This window comes from Patiria miniata, unplaced genomic scaffold (genome assembly GCF_015706575.1).
Source record: "Patiria miniata isolate m_02_andy unplaced genomic scaffold, ASM1570657v1 HiC_scaffold_22, whole genome shotgun sequence".
In the NCBI taxonomy this organism is placed as follows: Eukaryota; Metazoa; Echinodermata; class Asteroidea; order Valvatida; family Asterinidae; genus Patiria; species Patiria miniata.
Window position 1 is genome coordinate 7,933,217 of NW_024037061.1, and position 26,869 is coordinate 7,960,085.

A 26,869-nucleotide genomic window follows, 5' to 3' on the forward strand; every position below is an offset into this window, starting at 1 on the left:
GCAAAAATAAATATCTTGTTTTCGAGAAACTTATTAACATATTGTTCATAATATATTTAGGGATTCATAATATATTTAGAATGATGTGTTTTTTTCCCCTTTTATTTAATCAAAGTGGATGTCATTGATAATATTCCACACCACAGATTTGTTTGTGCAAAGTTCCCCCCGCACGTGGCTTGGCCTAATGTAGCGCCCTCAATAGTTTATGTTTCATGAACGTTTGCTTGCAAAAGTTGGGAAGTTGGAGACGTATTGTATCTAGCGGGAAATTTGATATTTTGTTGTAGTGAGTTTTACAATGTATTACTTAGAGTAAAATAGACCTGGGTAACTGTTCAAAATTATGTACAAAATATTGCAACAATGTAGGGCTTGTGACTTTGTTGTGCGAAATGGTGGGGGTGTGTAACAATAGCAAAGTCAAAAGTGGCAAATAGCATTAGCGCTGTGGGATGTCTGTCATGTCTGTATCTGTATCAGTTGCTCCAGCTAAACGGTAGAATCCGCATCCCGCTAGAGTTGGGGCGGCTGTGCTGGAGCTAGTTGACTTAGGTTTTGGTTCCCTCCCCAATGACGTGGTCTACTAAGGCTTGTTTAAACTGGTTTAAGATGTCTTCATATTCTTCATTCTTACGCTGCCCCCCCCCCCCCAGAATTCTTTCCACTACATTATTATTATGTCTCTTATTTTTATATACTTTCATGTCCACTCTACTTTTCATCGTTAAATCTTTTCCTACCCCTAGGTAAGGGACCTTGCGTTGCAACAGTATAATTGTTAAGAATCGGTGAACGAGGATGTAGCTAGACTTGCCAAGCACAGCCGGTGCTCGGCATCGACAAGACCGTTATCTTGTCGCGCATTCTTAAGAATGTGCTCTCAATCTGGAAGAGGTTTTTTGCGAAGATTGCGCAAAGATCCGATTGCGCAATCATAAGAATGTGCATACGCATTCTTATGATTGCGCAAATCACAAGAAAGCGCACAACAACTTCAAACTTTATTGTTTCTAACAAAATTGGAAATGTTTCTCAGTCCCAGATTCATTTCTTGTCAACATTTTTGCAGTGGCCTGCTAGTCTGCTAGTGGAGTGCTATAAAACCTTCAGTGAGATGGTGTATGATGAAAGAAGTGGCGTCAGAATTCTTCAATTTTCTCGACTCTTTTGATCATACAAAATTGTGTTCAAAGGAATTTTTACCCTTTCTACATGTAGGCCTAGCAACAATTTTGTTGGAAACAAATCAAAAGACAATTATACGCAATGTATGACAGTATCTGTGCAAAATATATTCAAATGCATGAATTGAAAAAAAAAAAAAAAAGGAGGCAGCCGGGTACTTCTAGAATTAGAAATAGAAAGCTTCTCTCCGTCAGCAGCCTTCTAATTCTAGAAGTAGCGGCCGGGAAAGAAAAGGAAGCAGGCAGGGATGAAAAACTGGTTTTGTTCTTCTTGGCCTTCTATTCTAAAAATCTTGTTATCCTTGGCATTGTGCAAATTCACTCAACTGTCCAAGACTCAAGCAGTAGAGTATTTATCACACATCTAGCTCCAAAAATTTGCCAAAATGATGACGACTTGACAAAAATACCTCAATATAAATCATGGCACATGGCTGGAGCACACAGTGTGGCATGGAACGATGCACTTGTTGTTGGCAACGTACGCAATGGGCGAGGCCTGATGCAGGGCTTACGCCCGAACAATGACAATAGCCCCAAATATTGTTGAGACAGTCCAAACAGTAGTTGGGCCAATCCTAACTGTAACTGGGATTGTCCAAACTAAAGTTGGGATGATGCCATAGTTGGGCCTTTTTTTGGGGGGGGGGCATAATAGCACCTCTGTCAAACATATGGAAAACTGCAATATTGAGACTTTTTTTCCAAACTAGGAAAGATGTAGTCCAACTAACTTTGACCCTACTTATCGGCTTTCTTAATCTGGCGCCAGATCATGTCCGAATGTTAAAAAGGCGATAAGTAGGGTCAAAGTAACTTGGACAAGGAAAAAATGACAATTTTGTTTAATTATGTTTGGAAAGTGGCATCAGATAAGTAGGGTCAAAGTAACTTGGACACGGCAAAAATGACAATTTTGTTTAATTATGTTTGGAAAGTGGCATCAGGATAAACTACATATTTCCAAACTAAAGTTTGCACTTTCAGGTTTATGATAATTTGGGTGACTGAATTCTCCTTTCCTCTTCCCCACCATAACAAAGGCAAACTTTCTCAAAGCGATGCAACTCATTAACCATGCTATGTTTGAAGACGGTCAGAGCATACTGACCGGAACGTCGAGTTTATACCTCTGGTTCTTTTCAGAACCATTCTCTTAGTTGAGAAATTATTCGCACATGGTGTTTCCGCAAACCTTTCATTATCATGCTATGTTTTGTTTCAGGTTTCCAGAAAGATGAGTGTTGTATCATGACAACTGAGATGAAACAATGACCCTTCTTAGTGTAGGACTGTGCCCAGCATTGACAAAAGAAACAGTAGATGCACTGAATGGTGGAGGAATAAAAACAGGTAGGATGAAATGACAAATCATTTATATGTCAGGAGAAAATGAAGAAAGTTTTTGGAATTTGTCTTTTGAAATTGAACTCAAGTTTTGAAGGAGACTCGGGTAAACTGAGAAATTAATATACATTTTGTGAAAATTCAGAACAAAATTTTGGTTTTGTAGGATAATGAGCAGAATGGATTTTCATTCAATTTTTTTTTTTGTGATTAAAAAAGTATCCCACAACAGAAAAGTTGTGCAAAATTGTTAAATTTTTATTGAAAACTTTTCAAGGGAGCATTTATTACTTGAATTAAACATCTTGCATGAGTGCTTAAGCCATACATTGTGATTACATTTTGAAAAACCTTTATTCGTCTTCGGTTCTGAGGCTGTCTATACACAACTTTGAGAGTTATTTTCAGGCCAGTGACTGGCAGTGCTGTTGTGTTTAATGCCGCGTTTCTTGTGTTATTCATGATTTATTTCCTTCTTCAGTGCTGGATTTTATCTGCGCAGATGTTGAAGACCTGGCTCAGAAATGCTCCATCTCATACAAGGTACAGAAAATGAGAACTGCAGAGAAGCTATTAACCCTAACTCCCTAGCGTCTTTACTAGGAACTGGACCAAGTCTATCAAATTCCATCAATCACTGTGCATCCAATACTGTGCATGACATAATGGAATCCACCACTGACGCACTGGTTGACATCAAGGGCGGATCCAGAACACAATTTTGGGGGGGGGCCAAAAAAAAATTTGGTGCCCCAAAAAATTGAGTCCAAAAAATTACGGCGTGGTTTTTTTTTTGATTCTAGATGCGCTGTGGTGCGATCTGAGGCAATTTCTGACCACTTTAACCAATGTTTTTTTGAGGAAAAGATGGTGGTGTACTCATTGCCTGCATTTATTGCGATGTCACATTAAAAAAAAAAAATTGGTTTCGTTTTGGGGGGGGGGGGGCCCATGGCCCCCTTTGGCCCCCCCCTGGATCCGCCCTTGGTTGACATTCATGGACTTGCTACCGGTACATATGGCTTTTATCACAATAGCAGTACAGGAAGCTAGGCAAAATCAATCGTTTACCCCTATCACTGCTTCAAGCCATTAGGCCCAAGTCCATCATACTCCATCAATATTTAGTCAAACCAGGCGACCTGGACCAATCAAGTCCCCCAAAATCCAACAAAATGGGAGGATGGATTTTGATGGAGTTGGGGTAGTTAGGGTTAAATAGGTTAATTTGTGTAGCAGTACTTTCCTTGCTTCAACCGCTGTGACCCGGGTTTGATTCCTTCCTGGGTCAATATGTGAATTGTATTTTCAGTACCTGCCTGATTCCGTGGTTTTCCCCAGAATATCATTCTGGGGTTTTCCTCCTACCTCTGAAACTGTAATTTCTTCTCAATGTCTTCTCCCTACTAATACAGGGTTTCTTCATGCTTTCGAGCTACAGTGCCTGGGGCGCTTTTGTGGAATCCTTGGTTTTCGTTATAAGAAATAACTGCCAGTTGCCACTTTTCCCAAAATGCTTTGAAGCTCTGGTGCAAATTCACTGAAGTACCAGTTGTGATAACGTGTTTCTTTTTGCTTTTTTCTTCTTCAGGTTTTGCAATCAATCAGGAGATTGTTGCTTGCCCAGTATTCATCCTTCCCCGTCAATGGAGCTGATCTCCATGACGACGTGATGTCATCAGTTGCTATCCTATCAACTGGATGCAGCAGGTACATGTAGACACTTAAGACACAAGTTCTCTCTCGTTAGCTCCAGATCTTACTCAAATGCATTCCTTTGTGACTAGACTTGTGAATGAACTTGTGATGTGCTTGCTACAGACTTGGGGACTTGTGATGGACTTGTGATGGAATGGACTTCAACACTGTTGAAAGTGTCGATCTAACACTAATGTAAGATGCACTCCCTTTATGCAGTTGAAAGTTGGTCGTGCACATTCGTACTCATGAATGAACATTGCTACTTTCATGAACGAACTAGCTAGTGCATGCAGTGTGCATGATGCATCCTTTCTTTGCTCTTGTGAGGTGACGCACTCTCCAGTTGGAAGTTTTGAGATGGCTCGTAACTTAATTAACCCTTTCATTTCCACGTTGTTTATTGACTTGGCTCTCCCAAGGACAAAATTGTTTGTTCAGTCATGCGGAAATCACTACAGCGTGAACAAAATGACCACAAGTGGAAAACTCACTTTTTCAACCCATATTTTCACTGCCAAGTGTGTGTAAATGTTGTTCCTTGAAGTGTACTCTTTTATGTGTTGTAAAAATCAAGTCCAAATGTACAAAAATAAGAAAGTTATGCCTGTTTGTTGATCTGGTCCCATTTATCAAACTGCAAGCCATTTCACCACATGACCAAATGGCACTCCATACCTCAAATTGTGCGTGGATACTTCTAAAACACTTTTCTTAATTTTTTGTAATGGTAACACTATGAGTAAACTACACCATTAGAACGATCCGAAAAAAAACACTCTTTCCGTTGGTATATGGTTGATATAGGGGCGGCCAAACTTATCAACATGCCGCCTGTCTGAAAAGTAGTGAATAAATCTTTGTTGAGTGTGTTCTGTGTGTGGTTTCCCGGTCGGCTAAAGTCGCCTATGGTAAGCAGCAGGGGGTATTCCATGTCGACAAAAGTCACCCATGGTAAGGAAAGGCTTAAGAAGAGTCAGAGAGCAGCTTAATTAACCCAAAGTCTGCCAGACACAACACAGTGCATCAGGTTGGGAAGTGTGTGGGAGCTTGCTGCTAGTACATCAGTTTTAAAGCATTCAATTATGTCCTCAACACACTAACCCAAATCCTCTATTGTTGTTTTTTAGCTAGAAACCCTGCTCAGTAGCCCTTAACACCAGGGCATTAGTGGTAGATTCTGAGACAATGGGAGCTAGTGCCATCCTGTTGTAGTTGGCAATCACAGACTCTGAGGCAGTTTGGCCTTGAGATTTTTGACCCGATTGATCTTGCTGTACTGGGCAGGATTATTTTGACATGTGTTGCATATTGTTTCGTTTAGAAGGGTTTCTTGCTCAAATATTAGGGTTCATGTGATGAGGACACAGAATTGAATGCTTTAAAACTCTTCATTTATGACAAATGTCACTTAATGTCACAAGTTTTGTCCCCACAGTCTTGACGAGTTACTCGATGGAGGTCTGTACACATCAGAGTTGACTGAGATAACAGGAGGTCCAGCAACAGGCAAAACACAGGTAAATTTGGAATTTTTCTCTGGTCAACACTGGGCCCAGTTTCATAGCTGCAAAGCACAGAATTTTCTGCTAACAGAGCCTCCGTCTATTTCATGGAGACCGTAAGCAGTAAGTGCAGCAAAAGGCTTTACCCCCGAGAAAAAAGTTGCCAAAATCTACACTAATAACAATACTGTTTGAACTTTGAAGCAAGGCAACCGACAAATTAGGTTTCAATCTCTATTGCGAATTTTCTAACATTACCAGCAAAATCAATTTTTTGGGTCAAGATGAGACTTATGCAACTTACTTACAACAGAAAGTCAGGGAGTCGGTTGATTCAGTCAGTCAATCAGTCGGTCGAACAGCAAAAATCTAAATTATCAATTGTCAATTTGATCTTTTCAGCTGTGCATGACCACAGCAGCCAGTGTAGCTACTACAGCTCAGCAGAATGTCTTATACATTGATACTAATGGTGGGTTCAGCAGCCAAAGACTACAAGACATCATGGCAGCGAGAGGCAACACAGACAAGGTATGATATCGGTGAATATAGATTCTGACTATTCTGTGTGACCACTCGCAAGAGTTCCATTTAAAAAAATTTTTTTTTTTGGGGGGGGGGGGGGGGGGAAGCTCTAGTGATGCCTTCATCTGAGTATGCACAAGCCCATTGCGTCTTTCTGAGGGTGTTTGATACAAGGAAGCAATGGCTTTCGATTCCTGGGTTCGAATCCTGCCAGGAACATGGTGTTTGTGCCCTTGGGCAAGACACTTAACTACAATTGCCTCTCAACCCAGGAGTATGAATGAGTACCTGTGAGGGTGGAGGGCCGAATGTGCACTGATAATCGGCTGCCGTGTGGTCCCATGGCCTGATGAACGGGGGAATAATTGTAAAGCGCTTTGAGATTGTTGATACAATGGAAAGCGCAATATGAGCGGTACAACTTTTTATTATTTATTTTAGATAAATTCCTGCTGATCTTCTTTGTATCTATCTCACTGACTGACTGACCGACTGACTGATTGTAACTTGTAAATTATTTAGCATGGTTGTTGGCTGATAAGAGAGGCCAATGCTATGGTATAGTATGACCTTATGGGCTTCGTGCGCAAACAAGGGAGGGTGCTTTTTACCACTTCCGAGAGCCCCATGGACGGGACACACCACTTGTGCATGCTGGTTCGCGCGCTTAAATCGTGAAGTACGCACAGAGAATCTTATTCTGAATGTGCACAAAACCATAGCGTCTTCGCGTGAGCGTCATCAGCAATGCATTCCAATGTCTCTCCCAGTGGTCTCCCCCAACTCTCCCTTTCTTGCCGTTGAGGGGGTACTTGTGCACGGAGCCCATAAGGGGCTAAATCTGGCCCATTGTGTAGACCAGATGCATGAAAGGACTTCCAGTGAATAGCCATTTTAAATCGTTTGAATATGATTTTGTGCACTCTGAGACCAGCTTTATTGGGCTCACCTTGTTTTGTTTTCAGAATTTTTGTCTGGGCTTTTCCTCCATTTTTTTAACTGAAGATTGTCTTCTTTCTTTCCGTATGTCCTTGCTTGCAAGGTACAGTGCCTAAATTGGTAATAACTACGACAAATCAATCACTTTTTTCTCTTATAACTGCACAGATCATGGCAGCGGCTTTCCAGAGGCTGCGCTGCGCCAGGACCTTTGACCTTTTTGAACTCCTCAGCTTGTTGGAAATGACCAAGTCGTCCATGGACAGTGGTAGCGATGCCTTCTACGCGTCACTGAAGCTGGTAGTAGTAGACTCGGTGACTGCAGTCGTTGCTCCGGTGCTAGGGGGTCAGCAGACAGAAGGTGGGAAAGATTAGAGTAACTAGAGATATGCAAATTCCCGAGTGCAAACATTTGAGTCTTTTCAGAAACCCACACAGCTCAAATAAATAGATTTATTGCCAAATGGTTTTACCGTGGTCTTTCACTTGACATGCACATAAATTGTTGAAGTAAAATTGTCTTTTGAACTGAAAGTTTAATGCCAGTCAAAACAAAAAAACCTGAACAATTTGACAGACAACATTATATGGAGTGCCGTGGCCTCGTGGTCTGGAGCATTGAATTTGTGGTCTGCGGGTAATTCTGTAGGTTGTGGGTTCGAGTCCAGCCTGGGGTTATGGTGCGTGTGCCCTTGGGCAAGGCACTTTGTCACTCATTGCTTCTCTCCACCCAGCAGTAAATGAGTACCTGTGAGGGCAGAGGTGGTTATTGTAGTTGATTTTAGCTGCTTTCCACCAAAATGGCAGCATCGAGGGAGCTGAGATTGTCTTTGGAATGTTTCACTGACCCAATGAGCAGGGTAATAATGATGTAGCGCCTTGAGCACCAACAATGGTGGATATGTGTGCTTTATATCTACACTTTATTATCTGGTATCTTGGTCTGCAGGTCATGGTATGATGATACACCTTGCTAGATCACTCAAAGCTCTGGCTGTGGAGTATTCAGTCGCTGTTCTTGTGAGTATAAAAAAGGTTTTATTTCTGTTCAGTAATTTGTTAGAATATCTGTGCAACAGGCATGAGATTTTTCAGACTTTTTTCTGAAATCAGACTTTTGAATTTGAGAGAAAGATATTATCAGTACCCAAAGAAATGCATCTTTCAGACCTGTCATACAATTTTCAGACTATTAAATTGAAATGTCATACCTGGTGCAAAAAACGTTGAGGTACTGTCTATAACCCCTTGTTACCACGGCGACTCAAGTCGACAAGATATTTATCTCCTGCTGTTACCATGGGCAACATATTTTCAGGGTTCCCAGCCACTCTGGAAATCAGGGAAAACCTCAGAAAACAGTTTCCATTCTTCCAGTCAGGGAAAACTCAGGGAATTTGGGGAAAACACCAAAACATCTGGGAAACTCAAGGAATTTGACAGTGACCCAGAAGGGAAGGTTTTGGCTAGTTTGGCGTATGTGCGTCTTGTGCCATGTGTCCAAGTTGGGTCCATTGACCGACTGGCTATGGTGGCTTTGGATATCATCAGTATCCTTGCTTTGCTGCAACCACTTCTTGACTTCCCAGCAAAAAACAAAGTGAAAATATTTCTCATGGAAAACTCAGGGAATTTTGTTTTCATATAAGTGCTGGGAACGATGTTTTGTTTTGACAAGGAAACCTTACGCAGAACACCCACACATCAGATACAGTCAGTGGCTTTCAACAAGCTGGCATGTTAGTATGTTTTGCCATCCATACATCAACCGTATACCGTATGTTTGGATTGTTCTGATCGTGTAGGTAATTCATAATGGCTTGCTCTGATAACGTTAGCAATGTTACAGAATTTTGAGAAAACTGCCTCAGACATGGGTCGTTCTATAAATTTAGGGTCCAAGTTTGACATTTGCCCTGTCCCTATTATCTTGGTACTTTGTAATTTGCCATTCAAGTATCATTGAGAATGACTTCAAATGGTTTTTTTTAGTTGTTGGGTAGGTAGTCTGCTATTCATAATCACTCTTGGAGGATGACTGCATTAAGGAGTGCATCAAATGTTTAAAATCATAGGCATCAGATGTAACAGGGACAGGAAAATAGTGTATAGAATGACCCACCTATTCATGCACTGTTTGAGGTATGGAGTGCCATTTAGTCACATGATGAAATACACATGTAGTTTGCAGTTGGTTAAATGGAATTAGAATTGTTTAAATGGCAGTAAGTCTCAATGATTTTGTCCATCTTTAGCTGACCAATAACCAAGTCCGAGGTGACGGTACCCAGCGCAAGCCAGCCCTTGGTCGTACCTGGTCCCATGTACCGCACTGTCGCCTGCTCCTCACTCATGATAGATCGGACGATGCTAGTTTGTGTACTGTTAACCGTCCAATCAACAGGGAGGCCAGGATTATCAAGTCCGGAAGACAGGTGACTGGATTTTCAAAGTTTCTGTAATAATTCACAGAATTACAAACTGTCATGAAAAAAACTTGAAGCTTATCTGTATTTTAGTGAAATATAGTTCATTTCTAACAATGTTAAAAAACAAACTTTAAAAATGAGTTCATAAAAAATGTCTTAGTACGTCCTACACCATGGTGTTTCGGGCCGAATTCTACTACTGCAAAAAAGTTGGATGAAAATCTTAATTTTTTTTTAATCATTGCAGGAACTCAACTGATACGTTTTATCAAAACTAAATTCTGTTTGTTGATCTTAACTATTATTATGCACTGTTGTATTGTCCAAAATGCACATCCGAAAATACTGTCCAAAATACTGTAACGTTTGCAGCCATATTGCTCTAGAACTTAACATTGTTTTACTTTTGAGTTTAAGGTCTTTACATTTACATTGCTTTATTTACAGCCTATCAATGTGAGTTGCACCTTTAAGATTGACGACTCAGGCATCTGCAGTTGACATCCAGTAGCATCATTGTCATATGGTGTAGGAAGAAGTCAACTTTCTGACTTCAAACCTGCTGTTGTAATTTGTTGAAGTCCATGGATTGATCCACATTTCAGTGCACCCTCATGAGCTGAATGGGGTATGATTAGGATCAGGTTGAAAAGGTTGCAATAGCGGTACTTTCCTTGCCTCCCACCGGGTTCGATTCCCGACTAAGCCAACATGTGGATTTGGTTTTCAAGTTCTTGTATCTGATTCTGATCCACAATTTGCATCCTCTAATCCGCCCAACTGGCCCGACGAACAGTGGAACCTGGAATGGAAGAAGAATAACTCATCTCCGCTACATACAGTCACAAACAAAGAAACCTCCAGGCCATAAACTTGACCGTTCCACCTGGGTCAAACTCAACAGACTTTGCTGTGGCTGGTGTCGCACGAAGGACTTCATGGTCATGATTGAGCAGAATAAGAGTCAGGCCTCGTTGAGTGTGACCGCATTCAGACCGTAGAGCACCTGATCTCAAGATGCCGTCTCTACAAAAACCCTCACAGGAAGAATGGCTTGAGGCACTTGAATGAAGACACTAATGACTGGCTGAAGAATCTACAAGTGCACCTGTCATCTTCAAACGAATGACGATCTGAATCTGTGGGTTTTTTCTAAGAATTATTTTTGGGGAGTTTCCCAAAAATGAAATGTCCTTCCTAATAATTCGAGTTTCGTGGACTATCCTTGCTGAATGCCAAATAAAAATTTAAAAATTGTTTTGGATATGTTTACATCTTGGCTTGCAAGTGCTGAAAATATAGAAAATTGCATGTTCGGGACTACTTTTGTGCAGAGACAAATACTAGCAAGTGATTATTGTAGTTTGTGCGTCATTCAGTTAGCAATGGATCATCTTTTTTAGCGAGGGCAAACTCTGACCCACGTAAATCAGATTGTGAGCACCATAGTAAAAAAAAAAAGTGAAAACACTTGAGCTCTCAGGAAGATACTAAATAGCGCCCTCTCTAGTTGTTACAGTGAAGGGATAGACATTTGAGAATCCGTTCTTGTACGGGTGAAAGTCATAAGAGCTGGTGTTGAGTTATGGACTTGGTGCACAAGTGCCCCCTCTACGGTTACAAAGGGAGAGTTGGGGGAAGACCACTGTGAGGGACATTTAAGCCAGCCTACTTCGTGTCATTCCCGCGCACTCGGTACGTTTTCTTTCACACTTTTGTGGTAGGATGTGGCCACATTTTAGACGAGAGATTTCAGAGCTCAACTTTGACGGAAAAACAATATCAAGATAGCTGGATTTTTAATTTCCAATTTTATTTTATTATATACACTTTTACAGCTGTATCAACTGTAAAATAAATAAATCATTAAATGAACGATTGACAGATATCTACAAATGGTAAAAACTCCAAGCAAATTTGGTCACTGAAAAAAAGAAAGATTTTTTTTTAAGTCCTTTTCTCAGTTTGATGACACTCGCTGATCAAAATCACATTTTGGCCTTTGAATCCTGACACACTTTACATGAAACAAAATTATGATAATGTCTGTTCACATGGTCACTTTCAAACACAAGCAAAAAACAAGTTGTATAAGCTTTTTACGATGGAATGTGCGTTGGGGAGATGTAAATTTGTTACTGGGTTTTGCCCTTCACAAACGTATTTATGAACACGCTATATTCAGTGTCCTCGGAGGGCTTGCGAGAAAAATCACAGGCTTACTCGGGTGGGACTCAAACCCACAACCTCCTGCTTACTAGTGCAGACGCCTATAAACTATGTTGAACAAACTGCTTATGCTACATAACATTTAACCATTACAAGACTTGGTAAACTAGCTTCATACGTAGGGATACTCAAAAAGAAAACAAAGCTCTACAAAATGAGTATTAAAAAGGGAGGCAAGTTTTGCGGTTGCAAAAAAAGAAAGTCAAACTTCACATGCAGGGTTTAAAAATAAAGACTTCACCTGTAATTATATTTGTCGATTACAAATATTCAGTCCACAACAAAAGCTCTGGTCCAAAAAACAAGATACTACCTATCAATAAGGTATAATTAGGAGCAAGTTCCAGTGAGGACTATGATTACTATAGTTTGACTAACTTCAATTGAACGTAGGATGGTGGGACTAAGTCTAGTTGACTATTTGGAACCGGAGTTTGGGGCTGAGTTCCATCGCTGGTTACCAATAGCCATGTGAATCACAATGCCAGCAGGGAGCAAGGTTCAAAAGTTTCATGACGACATGTTTTACAAGAGTTTGACCAGAGGCGTAATGTTTACCAGTTGCATCATGCCAAAACCACTTGTCGACTTGTGGTCCTTGAACTTGCTAATGGATTGAACTCATCAAAATAAGTAAACTTACATCAAGACCAAGAAAGAAAGACTTTTGTGCACTTGATGTTGATTTGACATTGTGCATATTTCAGTGTTGTTTCACTGGATGGTTGACAGCGTGTCTTTAGCAGCTTGCATTCTCTTCCTTGCTTTCTGGAACAACTCTGTCATCAAAACAAAAATCACAAAAACTAAAATGAATACAAGGTCTGGGCTTGAAGAACAAAAACAAACTTATTGCCTGTTTTATAAGTTTGGAAAACAGTTTTGAGCCAAATTTTTCTGAATCACAAAGACACTAAAACTTGGATATAATTCCATAAAATTATTAGCAGTATGGATAACTCACCCAGAACATTTTGGACGGATGCTTGCATTGTAAGGCCACTGAAACAGGAAAATCAGGAAAAAAATCAGGTTGCAATCAGTGTAAAAATTGAGGACAGTTATGCGGTAAAAATATAGGGGAACGGGTGGCTTAAATTTTAGGTATCTAAAATTTTATAGAAGTGAGATCAGGAAGAATTTGAAATGTAAAGAAGTGTACACTTTCCATTTACTCTAGTGACCAGTCAAAATGTCCAATACCCCCCCCTCCCCATTTTGTCCCTTCATGGGTGCCAGATTGTTTCACTGCTTACCACATGTATGTCAATAAAAAGTTATTATATAAAAAAAAGTCAATTGTTAAATCCCATACTCCCTCAAAAGTCGCAGAGTTTTCTTCGACGTTTGCACCTAATTCGACAGCTGAAGATTGCCTTTACGTGGCCACTAACATTTACTTTGCCTTCATGTTTGAGATGGCCTTACCCGAGTCTGTCCAGCAATGTGCCCACCTTCCGTCTGGAGTCCACCTTATCCATGAAGATCCTGAAACAAAAAGATCCAGGGATGAGCTGGGAACCATTGTCAGAAACGTGCATATATCACAATTACACAGCCCTGCCAACACTCAATATTGCAATAAATGTTTGTTTTACTATGGAATTACATGGTAGATATGAGAGCAGGGTTTTATGTGTACAAGACTATTTTTAAGCAATTCTAAACTTATTGTTATTGAGAATCTAGTGCAGTTAAAGGTTTATAGGATCTATTGCATTTATCTCTAAATTCATCTCAAAGGAATTAGTATCAGAAAGCTTTACTTGGATAACAGTTTGTTCTGATACTAAATACCCCATGAAATTATTCCGTCTGGCTTGCTGTCATTCAGAAGAAATAAAAAATGTAGGTGACTTCCAGAGATCAGTCAATTGGCTGATTTTTGGAAGTAAAGAAAGCTATTAATGAAATCGTGTTTTGTGATCACAAGGTTGGGCATGGTTTGTTACTGTGTTACTTAGTTCTCAAAAAGTGCAATATCCACTGAGATGATACTTCAACAGGTTAAGTTTTGAACATTTTTCTTTGGATTTTTATTAGTTTATTTGTGTTATGATTAGAAATAAACAAAATGCATGAAAAGGAAATGATCCTATACGCCTTTAAAAATGCCTCCAAGTTACGTGTGGAGACCAGTAGAACATTTGCATGGTGAATGAAATCATTCTTCATGGCAAATTTTTCAGAGCAAAACATTCTTAACCCTTTCGTTATGTTGATGTGCATGTCAAAATAAGCATCTCATATTCCATGCGCGTGCCTGCGTACGAAGTTTATTGTAGACTTGGATTTTTCCGTTTGCATGCACATTTTGGAAGGATGCCTAGAAGTCACCCTTTGCAAAGATCAATTGAGCCTCTAATGTGGCCTTCACAGAAAATAACACCAATGTCTTGCTGGTCCCAGAGGGCCATGTCACTTTGTGACTTAGACGAAGAGAAGATGAAAAGAGCTGGGCAGTGCTATCATATAGGATTACAGCTTTATGCTAATGGCTAAGTTCTCAAGAAGAGAATAAGCAAGATACTCCATATCAAAAAACAATAACGGGGCAAGTTCAGTTAAGACGCAACTTATCTCCTGGATCCAAAGGTTATCAACATCATTTTACTCACTGGCTCTGCTGCAGCACGTTCAAGTTCAATGTGACACTTCCTGTTGCCTCGGTCCGGAACCCAAACCGACTCATCACAGCGCCCTCGTGCGTCGGTGGGACGGCCACGTATGTGGGGTCTTCAAGTTCGGGTGAGCCGCCGATGAAGAAGCGACGCAAGTTGTTGAAGGCGTGTTGGCCCGAGGGTCGCCATGTTTGGACTTCAACTGTGTGAGTACCTAACATGCAAAAGTAAGAGGGGATAACAGTGTGATGAAGCATTTATAAACATGGTTTCAAAACGTGTGGTTTAAAACTACAGTCCATCATTTGCAGCTATCTAAAAGTAACTGATGAAATTACTGTTAAAAAGCATACTTGGTTTAATGATAGCAATGGGACTTGACTCCCTGTGAAATTATTCTTTCTGGCAAGCTATCATTTTGAAGAAAGCAATGAAATAGGCCATTTCCAACGATGTGTCAACAGACGCATTTTTGGAAATTGCCGTTAGTAGTTCGTTTCTAATTTGGCAAAGCGTTGACTCGACGCACACGCGCGTCCGCAAGCATTGACACGACGCACATGTGCGTGTGGTTGCTATAACTTGTCAGTTCAGTGCACGACATCGTGTAGCTGCAATCGGCGGAATGAGAACGTGTTCCGGCCACTGAATTCGGGCGCAATTCAAAACATGACTCGGCAACTTTTGATTTGAAATCAAGATCCTAGAATATTGGGGTTTTTGGGAGGAAAATACAGCATTCACTGAGCTGAAACTTCATCAGGTTAGTTGTTCAGCACCCTTCTTTAGATTTTGAGCGCTTTTGTTGCTTCAAACGAACAAAATGCACACATTACGAATGATGTACTCTACCTCTAAACCGGACAGGGGCCTAGCTGAAGGCGAGGGCTATTTTTGGTGACCTGGCCTCCGACTGGTTTTAGACCACAATATCCCCTTTCACAAATAACTTTATGGTCAAAGACTATAACATGTCAAAGCTATTTTTGGGGGGGGGGACACTTGAGTATGTACCTACCAGGTGTTGATGGAATGGTCAGGTACCCGTACCCCTCTGTGCGATATCTCTGCCAGGAATCAATAGACAGGACCTCTAGGAAGATCTGTGGCCATTGAGGCAGTAGTGGTTCACGCTGGTCAGCCTCGCCCATCTCATCTTGTTTGTAGAACAACTCGAAGTCAAACGGGTAGCAGAAGTAAGCTACATTCTCCTGAACATAGAAAGAAAAAAGTGCTTAATAAACTTCAATAATGAATATAATTTGATAAGCACTATATACACAGTGCTTTCTGAGAAGTTGCAGGAGAAATTTCACAACTTTGGGTGGGACTCGAACCCCCGACCCCCTGCTTACTAGTGCAGATGCCTTACCAATCGACTACTGAACTCACAAGTTCAAATCTAAGCACACTTTGTTAATTGCTTTACATTGTATTAAACTCACTCTGTCAATTTCCTTGGTGCTGCATGTCTGAGTGACACCGGAGAGTTCTTGAGCCGTGTCAGTAGACCAGTCTAAATCAAAGAAGAAAACAAACATTGCCAGAATGAAGACGGACATTTTCAAATGATCAGCTTTCTAGAAATTGAGACTTAATATGTGAACAGTTGTAGTGATATATTTTCTACATCAATTGAAACTATTTTCTCACCAACAGGGGCAAACAATTTACCAGGAAAGAAAACTGCAAAAATTTGAATCTGGGTCACAAAGAACCTGTTAGTTCAGTCATGTATTGACTCCGTGCACAAGTACCCTCTCAACGGTTACAAAGGGAGAGTTGGGGGAGACCACTGGGAGAGACATTCAAACGCATTGCCGACGATGCCTGACACTCACGTGAAGACGCTAAAACAAGTTGTGCGTACTTTGTGCAATAAGCACGCGAGCAAGTACGATCACGCGGTGTGTCTCGTTCACTGGGCTCTCTAAAGTGGTAAAAAAGCGCCCCCTCTTGTTCATGCACGGAGCGCATATTGTATGCAGAATTTGTAATCAGTCAAATACAAATGAAATACGAGATCCGGCACTTGAAGTTTAGGGAAGGAATCTGAGTAACTCTCAACCCAAGTAGTGCCTGTGTGGTCTTAAAGATAAGTTTTTTTTTCCGAAAGAGGAACTATTCCTGCAAAAGCAAAGATTGCCCTTTCAGAGAGCATAATTTGAAGAATGCAAGAATTTTCAACTTACGCTTGGGTAGCTCCACAAAGAAGTGGACGTAGAGATTGTCATACTCGTAGTTCTTCGCGGAGACTATTTCACCGTAGACCAACAGTCTCAGAATTCCAGCTGATACCTGGTGAAATATAATACACTGATAGTAAGGTGTAAAGTTCAACAATAATAATGACTTCAAATTTATTTAGCGCAAATTCTGGTGCAAATGCTCTTTATATTTAACAAGACAAAACAAGCCTATTAAAGCTGGTCCCAGAGCACACAAAATTCTATTAAATTGATTCAGAATGACCATTCACTGGAAGTCTTTTCGTGCATCTGGTCTTCACAAATGGCTGGATTTAGCCCATTCATTGGTTTCACGGGTAATCCTACACTGGGTTATCCTATACAATAGCACTGCCTTGCTGGGCAGTGAGTCAGTAGGTAAGTCAGTCAGTCAAGCAGCTACCTGTTCAAAATCGTGGCCCACCATTGCACCGACGTAATCCATATGCCTCTGATACAACTCTCTAAACATCTTGGTCTCTCTGTCTTGATCTCGTTGAGCCATCGGCTGCGAGGCGAGCTCTAGAGTGTACTCAAACGTGTCGCGTCGTGTGGACTCAGTCACGATGGTGTAGGGTGAACGGTAGCGGTTGAAGTCTGGTGTGACTGACAAAACGCCATGGGTGTCATACTGCCATAAGAAAAGAAACACCAAAGTATAAAACTGGTGTAAATAAATTAGAATGCCTTGCTCAAACACAAATTAGGAATCGCATCAATAATTTAGAAAATCTTCAGAAATAACCAAAACGATCCATGTAAAGTTTTTTAAAAAATGTATCATTGCACTGAATTTCATATCTGTGCAATTTCACAACATTCGTTAAACGAATTGTAACAATGAAAATAGTACAAGGCACTGAATGTTTCTGATATTCATTAGACAATGGCAATTATAAATACCTTGATAGTGCACAGGATGTATTCGTCCAGTACTGTAGGTTCACTGATAACACAAGAAAGAGAAATTTATATTGTGAGTTTAATTGATATACAACAGTTCATGCATTAACGCTCCTGCTATTTAAGCAGTGGCGGACAGTCCAAATTCACTTCCAATTCCCCTGCTATACTTTTAACAAAGGGTAGTCACCAGCAGTCAGATCATATGTCAAGCAAGCACTGTGACTAGTCAAACTGGGTCAACAGACAAAGCAGGCAAGTTGTGGTCACAGCTGTATTATCACTCTCCTGGAGTCAAAAGCATAGCTGTATCAAGTTACTTAAGCAGTCCAAGGCAGTCAATCCTGCTTTATGTGGGCTGGGAATTCTTAAGGGTTGAAAACAGACACTTGACTGATTTTGACTTCAAAGACAACTTGGCACAGAATGTATGTTTGCATAGGAGGGTTAAGCTTGTTCACCTGTATATGTGTAGCATTTGTGCTACATTGTATTACACTGTATTTATTTACTGATGAATTGATACTCACTCTTCCACTGCGCTGAGGTCCGCCATAATGTACATCGTCTGTACTGGAGTGTTGACGACATGAGCGCTACGTTTATGTTCCTCAGAAGGTGCATCAATGACTGGGTTGATCTTAGGTTGGAATGAGCTCGCATCACCATAGCTACAAATACACACAAAGGAGCATTAGCAACATCAGTTGCTTTAATCATTGGTGTATAATTAAAATGTGTAGTTGATGACACAACTTATCTCAAAGCAAAATGTTTTGACTTGCTGTCTGATTTTTATTTTTATAAACTTCAGCCAGATTATGCATTTAATACACACATTGATTCAACACTCTTAAACCGTTGCTATGACGTCACACTATTGTTAAAAGTGCGGATTCGGACTACGAATCTGTTACACTGGTCAAAAAGTGTGGATTCGGAACGACGAATCTTTAGTAAAGTGTGGATTCGGAATTACGAATCCACAGTTTGAACACGTCGGACAATTGTTCTCCATAATGAGCATTAATAGGACCGCCTGTATGAAAACTTTCCTTCCGATTCAGACTCTCCGCCGTCACTGCAAAAACTACTTTGAGTCAGAAAGAAATCGTCGTCTGAACTATCCATGTTGACGGAAGGAGCCTACACACAAAATGACTCGGTTGTACGGGTGTGGCGATACACATACTAAACACGCCACGATGCTTGATTACGTATAAGAGCCTCGAAAAACTCCCTTGTAAATTACCCTAATTGCCACGACTCGACACGAGATATGCCAGTCTTTTCATCTCCACTCACTGGACTGTTAATGACAATACTTCTTTTGATACAATGGTTTAAGTCAGAGAATACACTCGCAAGTGTGGATTCTTCATTTACGAATTCACTCGGCGCTTCGCGCCTCGTGAATTCTTAAATTACGAATCCACACTTTCTCGTGTATGCTCCTAAACATGACAAATGTTCATCTATGGAAAATTCAGACTAGATCACAACGTGCTGTGTGCTGTTCCCACATGGAGTATATGACCTGACGATTTGACCCTCACCCATCTCTTCTCCTCTCTGTCTGTTTTCTCCGCCGGACGTTCTGCATCTTCTGAGTCAGAAAGGAAGGGGTCTCTTTGCTCGATGTGGTTACCTCATTTTGCTGAGGGTAAAAGAAGCACAAAATTTAAAATGTAAAAAAATCGTGGGTTGAAGATTAACCAAAAAAAATAGGGACTGCAGTTCTACACAGCTTCTAAAAGTAACAAACATTCTTCCCAACTGGAATATTTTTCTTGGAAGTTTTTAAGGTTTTCAGCTTATTAGGGAATTATTTTGGGAGGATCGGGGAGGGGTAAGGTGGCATTGTTGGCTCCAGAGTGTCCACTGGCTGACGAACTGGGCCGCTACTTACTGATTTAATCTCCTTCAAACTAAGGGAGAATTTTGAGGGAATGGGGGGGGGGGTATTGAGAAAGGTGCAACCTCGCCACTTGTGTCATTGGTTTCCTGCAGAAAGGGTGATTTTGGCGCATTCAGGTAAATTCCCAGACAAAAAATGCCCATGGCCTAAAAAATAAGTAAGAGATTTTGCAGAGGGAGGAGAAGCCCACTCTCATACCTCCTCAAGACTGGCAAATGTATCGTGGTCCACGTAGGAGAAGATCCTGGTAGTAGACCTCCCGTCTCCATCTTCGTACATTGTCCTGATCTCTCGGTGGTACTTCTCCTCGATGGGTCGGTTACAGTTCTCAGAGTCACGGAAGAGTTCCACCTCACGTTGACTGAAGAGCTTCTGCTGCCATTTCAGGGTGTAGGTCTCGTCATCTTCTGGTCGGACTTGAGCTGTGAAATAAATCATTCCGAACAGGCAGATGGGAAAATGTTAGGACTCAAAGTAAGTATCTGTCACTTTAATTGTGGTACAATAGAACATTGCTTTGACGAGAATGATAGGGTCCACAAAAGAATGCTCGTTATAGTGGTCATTTGTTTTCGGCCACTAGCATGACACTCCCAATTGACAAAATCTTCATTCTACATCATCGATAATAATTTGTTATTTTCACGTTTTGGCGATCGGAGAATTCGTTGCCATCGCGGATCCAATGTTGTAGACCGGTTCCTATCCTTCAACTGCTGTTTGAAACCAGTTCACTATAACTGCGGATGAGATTTGAATTTTTGACGTTTGAATGCAGTTGAGAGGGTTTCTCGATGAGACAAATGGACAATATGAATGTCTTTTCCTGAAGAATTCAGAAATCTTCGGTATAACTGTACATTAAAATTCATGAGTCAAAGGGTGAAGCTCATTATAGCCGAATGTTCGGTATAGTGGTGTTCCTTATAGTGACGTGCGTTATAGCCACGTTCTACTGTATTAACGTAAGAAACACTTTCGGCAGAATATTCAGCCAGTGGCGCACCCAGGATTTGGTTGGGGGGGGGGCTAAAAATTTTTTCAAAAAATGTTGCCCAAAATTTTTGGCCGCAGAAAAAAAAATTGGAGTTTTTTTTAGGGGGGGGGGGGAGGAGGGGGGGCTGACTATTTTGACGTTGGTGGCGCCATTTACACCCCTATTATACTACTCGAAAATAGGCCCCATACATATCACCAATGTCCAATCGTGGGACTACAAAAAAAAAATTACCAAAAAAATAAATAAAAACAATTACAACCTCTTGGGGTGGGGGTGGGGGGGGGGGGGGCTCAAGCCCCCCAAGCACCCTCTCATACATACATTTAATGGAGCGTCGACTGCCCATCTGTCTCATTGCCATTCCTTCATGACTGGGCCCGGCCTCCTCATTAGTATACGCTGTAGGGACTAGACTGGTTCCAGTTACACGCTTCAAGTGTACCCTGAAAGAGCGAAAAAAAATTGTCATGTTAACTTATTACAGCCAGAAATTATTTCTATTTTTTCCCCCTTTAACCAAATGAAAAGTGTCTGGTATACATAACTCCGGCATTTTGCTACTTTTAGAAAAAAATCCAGTTTTGCAAAAATGTAGAAAGTGGCTCAGATAAGGCAGCTGAAATACTTTTAAATAAACATTTTTTTTTATTCCTCACTCTATATATTATGATTTTTGCATTTTTTTTGTAATTTTCATTTTAATAAATAAAATGAAATTTATTGTAATTTATTATGTTAAAGGGGCACTAGGTCCTGAAATCCCTGAAAATTTCATATTTTGGATTGTTTACTTATCCTATTTCAAACATCTGGTTGAAAGGAAACCAACCTAATGTCTTACCGTTCCCGAGAAAAGACAAGAAAAACCCCGGTTGTTTACATCGGACACGACGGAGCAGTAATATGTTTTTCCTGTTATTCCCTGTTTCATTTGTACGATTTACACGTTGTGTGTCCTGGAACAGAGGTGACCAATCACCAATGCAATGTTCCAGGACCCAGTGTCCCTTTACTAATCACATCTAAATTTCATTTAGATTTCATCTTTATTTTCTGACTCATGGCTCTGATGCTTTTTGTTTGTTATTGTTTTTTGGTTTCCAAGGACCAGTACAATCAGCTGTCAAATAATGTAAATAGCCTCACAATACATGTAGGTGGGCGCGGTCATCCAGGAATTTTTGACATTGGCTTATCTAGCTCCCAGACTTATGTTCTTGAAGTTGAAACTCAATCAATGGTTTTTGAGTCTTGAGTACTGAATGGTAACACATAGCAACCAATGAAAACTGGTGTGCAAATGAAAAGATGTTTTCATCGGCTGACGTCAGCCCGCCCACACCTATACTTAAATTACTAAAAAAAAAAATTAGCAAACACAAAAAAAAACTATTATCAGATTCTTACAATCATGACAATGTACATGTATAGTCGGACTCCCTATTATCGCGGCATCCCTATTATCGCGGCATGGGAAATTTCTCTTTTCACAATGTCAAAACTCCTTCAAGTGGCGATTTTTATCCAGTTCACCAGTCATCAAGGATTTTCTACCGAGTTGTATAAAAAGGACGATTAAAAAATGTTGTGTCTTTCGGGACTTTTAACGATTTTAATAAATATTAACGTTTTCCAAAACTGTCTGCTAAAAGGTACCGTTTATATTTTAACATAAATCTTTAATTGCGCTCTGTCCATGAAAGTTCCATTGTCTGGTTCCCTTTCTTCAGCTGCAAATGTAAAATGAAGTCGAACGACGATATTTGCAGCGCGAAATCGTAACAACTTTTACGGGATCAAAATAAGCACCGCGCGTTAGCGAAAATAAAACGGCACACCGTGTAAAGTGAATGGTGCCCTCAATCGCCGATCAGTAGACTTGCCTCAGGGATTTGTGTTCTCCTTTCGGGGGAAGGGCAGGGTCTTAAGAAATCATCCAGCAGAAAATTTGTCTTTAATCAACTTGAACGTTACAGGGAAAATATCAGACTTTATTCAGGGGGTGTTTTGGTCAAAGATAAACTATGAACAAAAAATTTGGGATCATTATAAAAACCACTTCCCGCATACCGCGATAATAGGGAGTCCACCTCCGTTCGCACACGCCGCGCATGTCTATTTTCACAGGCATCGTACACGGAATAAACCACACCACCCGTCAGATTTTTTTATATTAATTTAAAAAGGAAGAGTTATACTACACATAAGACAGGACAATTCTGGAAGGTTAGTGGGCAATCTCTATTCCGAACGAGAAACGTGATAAGTACCGCGATAATACGGCGTTCCATCCTACTAGTACTTCTTAGAATTTTTGTAATTATCCTAATTTATCTGCGATTATGTATTTTCTTGGCCTTCTTTGACAAAAACATGTTGAACATAAGAAGAAAAAAAATAGACAAAGACCTAAGTCCCTGATATAGAAGGCATTGTTAACTTTAACTTAAGAGCAAAACACAAAATACAGTATTGTTGATGTACCCTAACGTGGCGCGGCCCCTAACGTGGCGCACTTTGATTTTTCGCCTGTAGCGCCTAGCTAGAGCAAAAGTTTTAACTGAAATTTCACAGAAAGTGAACTTTCATCAAGTTATAAACACTCCCGTTCATAAATCGCGAGTTTATTTACCCGCTACAAAGTTAAAAGAAAAAATTATTTTGGCGTGATTTTCCGATTTTATTTTCAAGTGCAAAGTGAACCCTTTGAAAATGCCCCGAAAAATAAGAAAACAATTTTGTGACAAACATCTGGCTGGGTATGTAAGTAGAGATAATAATGATTTATCAGAATTTATCAAGTTTTCAGAAATTCTTAAATGTTAATTTGGAATTTTCCGAGATTTATTTAAGTGCGCCACGTTAGGGAACACTCCGCCAAATTGTGCCCAATTTCCGGACGCCACCGTTTTTTTAATTTCGGCTTAAATTTTATGAAACTGAAATTGTTCACAGAGGTTAAACAGCAAGCATTAATAAGGTAAAAGTACCAGTATTTCACTGCATGAATTTGAGGTTTGTCAACAAAGAGGTTTGGCAACACTACACGAGGAAATTTGGGTAAGCTTCGAAGTGCGCCACGTTAGGGAACACGACTATATATATTCAAAAGTTCATTGACCCCATTCGACCTAAACAAAATTAATACAACCACAACGCAGGCCAGCCACGGCTCCTCGTAACAGGAAAACCCTCATTTTTAGTCCATATAAAGTGGGTAATTTGCATTTTTCCACAACCATAGAGGTAAACAATCTTGGCCCCTTTGATCTTGATCCTTACTTGATTTTGAAATTCTTGATAGGATCCCTTGAACGGTAATACGCCGTTCCGAGGTCATTCCCTCCACTGTCTTCCGCCATTTTCCCAAACTGGAATTAGGTTGCCTAGATATTTGGACGAAGGTATTTTCTCCAAAATGAGTAAACAATAACAAGTTATTGTTTTTATCATTTCTCCCTACACATGTAATAAATGGACATTTTATGGTTTATAAAAATTATAAAAACATTAATAAAGAGACTTTTATACTGTTATTTGAATAACTAATTATTATTTTGGAACATGATGGCATTTATTTCTCACCCTCATTTGTGTGCATCCCCATTTTAAAATAGCATGGTCTAACATATTGCACAGTCTGGTATCTATACAGTTATGCTATTTTCGTTATTGAAAATACTTCGTGCGTGACATTGGGTTCCAGACCTAAGGTGAAGGTCGTTGACCTACTTACGACGTCACTGCAAGATGGCGCTCTCTCTAGGCATTTATGGCTAGCAGACAACCGCCAGAAAGGTACGAGATTTCTCCTTTTTCAAAGCTTTATATTGATGTTTTCTTCCGTCTATCGGTTATTTGATTACTAAGGAGTTTTCCTGTGTTCATTATTATGTTTTTAAATACTAAATGTATCAGAAATCAGACGTTACTTTAAGTTCATTCTTCACAAAATTTTCATGTTTTTCAATCATCTGACATTTCTGATTGACAACATGTCACTCATTGTCAATCATGTCAGTAAATTTTTGAAGTGACTATTTTCACGGATGCCGTAGGCCTAATGTGTTTTCAACGGCTAAGAATTGTAACACAACATAACATTGCGAATCTATATCATTATCAAATGAGGCTTTAAATTCCAACAGCGATTGAAGCAGGCTTTTTCGTTACATGACTTTTCCAGAAGGACAAAAGCAACTGACCTCGACATGACGGCAAACTTCAAAAGATCATAACTTAAAAACTACAAAGGTAACACTTATCAAATGTACCTGTCATAACTCCTGATATCTCAGGGTTATACCAACCAGAAATGAATGAAATCGGACAACTAGTTCTGAAGATATTAAAAATGTGATGCAATGCCCAAGCCCAAGGTGCTCCATTTGAAGTGCATCTTCCTCTGTGTGCGAATCCATGGTCATCGCACTTTGGCCCAACTTTGTGGACTTTTCTTGACTCAGACGGAAAGTACTTTTTTCCTGTTTCCATGAATAATAATGGGTTAAAAACCTACCGCTTGAACTTAAATTTACATTCTTGAATCTCTGAAATTAAATCTTTGTGTGTGAGAAGCATCGATCGGCCATTTCGTAAGTGCATGTGCACAATGTCAAATTAGAATTTGTGATGAAAATATGGGCAAAAGAAATTGTACATCCAACTGCTTGTCAGTAACAAGCAAAATTAGACATTAGAGCATCTTTTCAGAAACTTTCATGATATTCCGATGTCTGTGAGCCAACGGAAATAAATCCAATGTAAGTGAAGCGCAGCATGTGATTGTGAGACTGGATCGCTCCGTACTATGTCACTGTCATTGTCACGTGATGTCATGCGGCATTTCACATATTGGTCAATTGAACATGGACAGTAGTGTGCCACAGCTAAATAACGAAAATAATAAGATTACTCATGCATTTTTGTCCATAAAAAGGCACCAGTAGTATCTTCAAAAAAGTGAAATCTTCACTTCTGGTCATCCAATTTTAAAAATTCAAAAAGTTTTTCATTTCTAAAAGCCAGTCTGACATCTTAAAAGCAAATTCAGGTTTAACCCTTACTCTCTGAGGGTAGTTTACTGCATGTCAGTTGGTTATGCCAATGCCCTCCAGCTGCAGTTTATTGGAGGATACTTTGATGTAGCAGTGAAGGCTCCAATTGGCAGGAGTTGGAGGCCCTGGAGGGTGCCTGATACTGACCAGCTGGGGGCACTCACTTTGTTATCAGAGGACTCTCATTGTTCTCTGTGGCATGTATTGGAGTGCCTGTCCAGTTACCCTTGAAATGACATGGCAGATATTGGAGGGCCATGCAAAAAACATAGGAGATTTTCTTGAGGCACAATTGGCATGCGTTGGAGGGTCTAGTAGGGTAAGGGTTAATAAGAGCTAGAAAAAAAAAGAATGTAAAATTGTGTGCCGAACATGCTGGAAGCATGGAAAATGTTGAGTTCGATTCCTAGAAATATCGTTTTACTTTTCACAAAATATGTATTTTCTTACCTTTATTTGAATTACTTATAGGAACTCTGTTGATTGACTGTGCCCCCATAAGTTGTGTGCCACAGATACTGGAATTCCTCTGTAATTAGAGCCACATAGCAACGTGTGCTAAATATCCTGAAAAATTGCATTTCCTGAATTTGAGACAGTTTTTTTTTTTCACCTGGTAATCACTACGGAAGTTTCATATCAGGGAAATCAAAAGCTCAAAGGTGCATGACAAGTATTTAACTATAATTCTGGGAATCTCTGTGTGGCAAATATTAAGTGAAATTGTTTTCTGACAAGTATCTAACTACAGTGTATAAGTCCGGGAATGTCAGGGTGTCTGTGTGTGTGTGTGTATCTGTCTGTCTGTACTTCGATTATCTCCAGAACTGGGCACTGTATGAAGTTTAAAAGTGGCAGGTGTATTGCTTGGGACCGGATGAGCGGTTCTCGAAAAAGCTGCAAAAAGCTGCAATTTAGCCCCATTTGTCTCATAAAAGATTTGGCCTGTGTATGTGTGTGCATAGAGCTAGCTGACCTTCACGGGGAGAGGGGGGCCTATTCCGTTATCAACAGTGGGTACTTCACTGGGGGGCTATTCCATATCAACAATGGGTAAATAAACAATGGCACACCTTTCTTCCTCATGTTTTCTTACTAAAATTCAAGGAATCTCTGTGTGTCTGTCCACAAATGTCTGGTCAACCTGTGACTGTGAGTGTGCGTTCAACCTGTGAAAACAACACCATTGAATCATGTGCGTTGTTTGCATAATTTATGAGCAGTTTCCAAAAACGCTGCAAGCAACCAATCCCAGCAGCCAAGCATTTTGCCTCGTCCGAACA

General features: G+C 40.2%; 3 protein-coding genes across 7 annotated transcripts in view; 2 read left to right on the forward strand and 1 right to left on the reverse strand.

Annotated features, from left to right (window-relative positions):
* Positions 1-185: 185 nt before the first annotated feature.
* Positions 186-12,619, forward strand: LOC119729955 (DNA repair protein RAD51 homolog 4-like). Of its 2 annotated transcripts, none has more exons than XM_038202747.1 (10): positions 186-289; positions 2,413-2,540; positions 3,016-3,077; positions 4,126-4,244; positions 5,671-5,752; positions 6,140-6,268; positions 7,370-7,562; positions 8,151-8,221; positions 9,457-9,636; positions 10,078-12,619. In XM_038202747.1, the coding sequence occupies exons 2-10, from the start codon at positions 2,459-2,461 to the stop codon at positions 10,129-10,131; spliced, it is 972 nt and encodes a 323-aa protein (XP_038058675.1). In that variant the 5' UTR covers positions 186-289; positions 2,413-2,458; the 3' UTR covers positions 10,132-12,619. The 2 variants fall into 2 exon arrangements, with proteins under 2 accessions (XP_038058675.1, XP_038058676.1); XM_038202748.1 differs by having other exon boundaries at positions 198-330.
* LOC119729954 (Meckel syndrome type 1 protein-like) lies at positions 11,427-23,919 on the reverse strand. Its single transcript, XM_038202746.1, has 14 exons — positions 23,812-23,919; positions 20,851-20,972; positions 19,728-19,951; positions 19,168-19,268; positions 18,142-18,282; positions 17,612-17,654; positions 17,112-17,339; positions 16,673-16,778; positions 15,926-15,996; positions 15,499-15,691; positions 14,478-14,694; positions 13,288-13,347; positions 12,824-12,861; positions 11,427-12,638 (listed from the first exon to the last, which is right to left on the reverse strand). Exons 1-14 carry the CDS (start codon positions 23,889-23,891, stop codon positions 12,574-12,576), a joined length of 1,689 nt encoding a protein of 562 aa, XP_038058674.1. The 5' UTR covers positions 23,892-23,919; the 3' UTR covers positions 11,427-12,573.
* A 286-nt stretch (positions 23,920-24,205) lies between these two features.
* The window catches only part of LOC119730974 (nuclear receptor corepressor 1-like), an 81,044-nt gene continuing 78,380 nt past the window's right edge, over positions 24,206-26,869 (forward strand). For all 4 annotated transcript variants that reach the window (XM_038204050.1, XM_038204053.1, XM_038204054.1 and 1 more), the window contains exon 1: positions 24,206-24,327. In XM_038204050.1, the coding sequence (XP_038059978.1) occupies positions 24,302-24,327 (26 nt within the window). In that variant the 5' untranslated portion in view covers positions 24,206-24,301. The remainder of the gene's footprint in view (positions 24,328-26,869) is intronic.